Genomic DNA, 4,391 nt, shown 5'->3' with positions numbered 1-4,391 from the left:
AGGGACAAGAAGTCCACCTCTCCAGAGCAACACATCAACCCTTATGCACCCTCAGCTCTGCTGAGCACTTTGCCATGCTACCTGCTGGATGCTGCACAGAGCATCCTCAGGGCACTCGGTGTCTGGGATAATTCTGCGCCATCGTCCCAGTCCTCGGCGCCGGCGTTCAGATGGAGAAACTGTAACTCGGATCTTCGGCTTCTGTACAACATCCAAGTTGTATCCGTGAACTCTGAGCACTCTCCCTCCGCTGAAAGAGAAAAGCAGCAGATCTCACCCACCTATTATTCATTAGCTCTGTCTTGCCCATGCTCCCACCCTTCTGCTTATGCTCATTCCCACAAGCCTGGCTTTACTCCAAAGTGCAACTCAACAAACAGGTGCCATTGGTGCTGTAGTACCTGCCTCAGCACACAGCCCTGGGGAAGGTGCACTCAGTCTTTCTACCTGAGGAAGCTTTTAGGTGGCTCTGCAAAAGTGATGTTAGGATCCAGAGTGTATCTGAAGAAGGATCCTTCCAGTCTCCGCTCTTGGTCCCCATATTTGATAGTGACTGGGAGTTCTGCGGACACGTTGCTGGGGCTCGTCTGGCATGCCAACTGATCCTCCGTCATCTCAGAGAGGCTTGGAGAGACAGAAGAGAGAACAAGGGATTAACACAGCCACTGCAGAGACAGATTTTACAGTATTATGCCTTGCTCTTTGCAGACAGTCTGCAAACCCCTTCTTGGGTTTTTCCTAAATTTAATGCTGAAAGGTCTTGTGCCTTATCTAAGCACAAGCAATAATTGCTGGGCAGTTGTCAGTGAGCAGAACGTGGACAAAAAGCAGGTACAGCCACTGTCCAGACTGAAGAGGCTGGAAGCATGCTACCAAGGCATGTGCACCTTCTCACCAGCAGTGCTGTCAGGTGTACGTGTCCCAGGATGCAAGAGAACAAGCAGCTCTTAGTGTTAGTCTGCAGGAGCCAGCTGCGGTTCCCCATCAGCAAAACCAGAGCTGTCAGGATGGGGTATAGCCCTGTCAAGGGACATGCAGAACAGAGGCCGTGTAGCGCTGTTCACATCCAAGGGAACGTGGGCAGGAAAGTAAGATGGTCGAGGTTGCTGCCATGACCCTCAAGGGGAGGATCTCCTGGAACACAGATGAGAGCAGAGCTCCCACAGCCCGTGCTAAGGGCTGAGCCAGGCAGCATCACGTCCTGCAGGGCTTTGGGAAGGACTCAGGGCAGTGCACAGCCAGCACATCGGCAGGCTCTGATCTTACATGTGGCAAGGGAGGTCTCCAAGCAGGACACTGATCTCACTAGGATGCCCAGTCAGCAGCTTTGAGCCCAGAAGGGTAAGGCAGGTTCCTCCCGCTTTGGGGCCCTGAGTTGGAATAATGGATTTCAGCTCTGGGTTCTAGAAGAGGGGGGACAAAAAAAAAAGAAGAAAAAAAAAAAAGGATGTGAGTGACAAGGACCTCAAAAGATAAGGCAAGGAAAGAAAACAGCAGAACATGTTCAGCGACCTCCGGTGCTCTGAAAATAGAAGCTATAGATATCAATCACAGGCAGGCCTCAGCTAGGCTCCAGCAGCTACCTTATGGAGCAGAGGCAACAGAGGAGGGATCAATCACACCAACAAGAACCACGAATCGGGGACCAGTCTTTCCACAGACTGCAAAAGGCAGATGGATGCTGTACACAGCAGAGCTGTGACGCTCACACATAAACCCTAGGATTAACAGTTCAAAGGGATTGTTCAGATCAGTTAACTGGATTAATAACCTGGGTTAGGAAAAACAAGGTAGCAAATAAATTGTCTAGTAGATGAGGAGATTACCAGCAGGGAGCCCTAAGAATTTGTGTTGAGACCTGTGCTGTTAAACATACTTGTAGGTGACCTGGAAAGGGGAAATGAAATTTGATAAATTATTCAGAGTAACAAAAACTTACTACCACTGAGGAGCTGCAGCAAAATTTAGAGGAACCAGGCAGAGTGGCACAAGTAAGTCACTGCTGATAAATGAAGAGCAAGATACATGAAGTGAGAAGGAGCAGGGAGACTACAGCAAAAAAGCAACCCAACCATATGTATACAGTTGTGAGTTTCAAAATAGCTCCTGCCCATTCAAGAGTGCTTTGGTACCCCTAACAGCTCTACCAGCTGTAAGCACAGATCCCAACAAAACCGTACCACGTGGTAGGAATTACTGGGAAGGGAATTGAGAAAAAAAGATTTTTATGCCACTGTAAAAATTCCTTTTGCACTCGCATCTTGAACATAGTATGCAGTTCTCATCACCCTGCCTTAAAATGGCGATAACAGAACCAAAACCAAGAGAAAAGAAACAAGCATAATCCAGTGTATAAAATAGTTCTATACAGCAAAAAATGGAATAGCCTAAGACTTTTCAGGCATCTTTTTCCCCTTCCCATGGGAGAGGGAGGCATGGAACTAGGTACATAACTTGTAAGTTGCACAGCAAGGATGAAAAGCAAGTAATGGTATCTAAAAACTACTTAAATATTATTTCATAGTTGCTGGGTTTAAGGTATCAAAAAGTTACCAGAAACGTGTTTAAAAATAATAGGAAACATTTCTCCATACAATGCACAGTAACTTGAACTTACTGCCACTAGCTGCTGAAGGTCAGAAGCTAAAAGTGTGTTCAAGCAGCAATTTGCAAATTAATAAAAGGGAAGTCAGAAGTATTAGTAACATGTTAAGTCATTAATCTCCAAATCAGAAAAGTACCCTGTATTTTTCCTCTTTAAGCATTTAATAGTTACCATTGTCCAAAAAAAAAAAAAACCAACCAAAACCACTAGACTACAGAATCTTTAGTATTACCCAGTACAGCTGTTCTTATAATCTTATAATCTAAAGAGGGGGGGAAAAAAACAAACAAACACAAACAAAAAAAAAACCCCAAAACAACCCAAAAACACCAGACAACACAAACACCAGAAAAATCAAATAAAAATACCAGCAGCAAGTGCCGGGTAGAGTCCCACAAGTTTGTGCAATAGACAGCCAGTTAGCAGAGATATTGGAAGAACAGGGAGAAGTATTAAAGCAACAATAGTTACGTTACCTGATAGGTGAAAATATGCCCAGAAACTCCACGTCCTCCTCCAGGCACTTCCACCACAATGTGCCCAAATCTCTCTGTCCAGCTCCCGCCAGTGACGCATACGATACTGCAGGGCAATCCAAGAACAGTGTCACACCACGGAAGAGCAGGTGAGCTGTATCCATTGCATCATGTCCTAAAACTACCCAGCAACCACAGCTCCCTTCTTTCAGCCTTATCACACGCTCAGAATATACAACCGAACATTGAGAAACACCTTTAAAAACTGGATTAGGTGCAGCAGAAAAAAGCAAGGGGTGGTTCCAAACAGGCCCATCCTATCCCAGATTATTCTTTCTGGGACAGACAGGGATGAAGCCCACTGTATCACAGATACACGAAGAGTGCAAGAACTCTGCTGTTGTCCAGAGCTGATCAAAGCAGTCACATCTGGACTGACCCCAGGCTAGCAGTGGTCAATCCACATATTAGCACTGTGTCTGATGCAGAAGAAAACTCAAGACTGTAGGATTAGCTGGCATTGGTCTTCAGCCAGTGGCCTCTGGGACCAGCCAGTTCCCCTGATCTGCACCACCCGTTCTTCCCAGCCCTTTTTCCAGCCATAATTTGGTATGGGAGGTGCTGACACAGTGAGAAGTCAGGTTGTACTTAGAACAGGGCAGCAAGGAATCCATGTTACAGTGCTGATTTGCTAACAGAAAACCTACTCTGCAGGAGACTTCCCAGCCTTCCTACACAATAGGAGATTAATTTTGTCTGGGCCTTGCTCAGGAGTGGGTTCCAGGTTCACAGCTATATCCCCTCAACCAAAAAGGCTCAGGAATTTGAACTTAGGCAGTGCAGTCCCAAGCCAGGACCCTGTGATGCCAAGTGATTTACAGATACAGAACAAAGACAGTGCTAACCCCAGAAAGATTATGCTCTAATTCTAGGATGAAAACAGAAAGCCGATGGATCCAGACAAACAAGGCGCACAGACAAGACAACACTGCTCAACACAGCAGGCCATTTCCCAGCAGGATCTTACCTGGGTCCCAGAGGGAAGGGTGCGACAACTACTGCTACCATGGAATGGAAAAATGGGTTTGTGATAGCTCTGATGAGAGGTTACTCACAATTGCTCTCCTCTTCTCCTGCTGGTTGCTTGGCTCCTCTCCCTCCCTTGTCCAAGGCTCCCACCTACCTGCCCTGCCACAGGCCAGCTACACAAATATTCCTTTCTCCTTGCTTCCTAGCTACCCCCCAGTCACACCTCTCAACACCTGACTACACCTGCATTGTTATATGGTCCTGCCCTGGCCAGACGCATC

The 4,391-nt window shown here is 46.7% G+C and overlaps 1 protein-coding gene across 3 annotated transcripts in view; it reads right to left on the bottom strand.

Annotated features, from left to right (window-relative positions):
* Window positions 1–4,391, bottom strand: part of PLXNB1 (plexin B1) — a 40,876-nt gene that overhangs the window by 16,442 nt on the left and 20,043 nt on the right. For 2 of the 3 annotated variants that reach the window (XM_009329937.1, XM_009329940.1), the window contains 4 exons: window positions 3,082–3,187; window positions 1,267–1,403; window positions 448–624; window positions 82–250 (listed from right to left, as the gene is read on the bottom strand). In XM_009329937.1, coding sequence (XP_009328212.1) covers window positions 82–250; window positions 448–624; window positions 1,267–1,403; window positions 3,082–3,187 — 589 coding nt within the window. The remainder of the gene's footprint in view (window positions 1–81; window positions 251–447; window positions 625–1,266; window positions 1,404–3,081; window positions 3,188–4,391) is intronic. The other variant, XM_009329939.1, reaches the window with a different exon arrangement.

The sequence above is a fragment of the Pygoscelis adeliae genome, unplaced genomic scaffold (assembly GCF_000699105.1).
Source record: "Pygoscelis adeliae isolate BGI_AS28 unplaced genomic scaffold, ASM69910v1 Scaffold208, whole genome shotgun sequence".
In the NCBI taxonomy this organism is placed as follows: domain Eukaryota; kingdom Metazoa; phylum Chordata; class Aves; order Sphenisciformes; family Spheniscidae; genus Pygoscelis; species Pygoscelis adeliae.
Note: the sequence above shows the minus strand (reverse complement) of the source record. Positions and strands in the feature narration are given on the sequence as shown.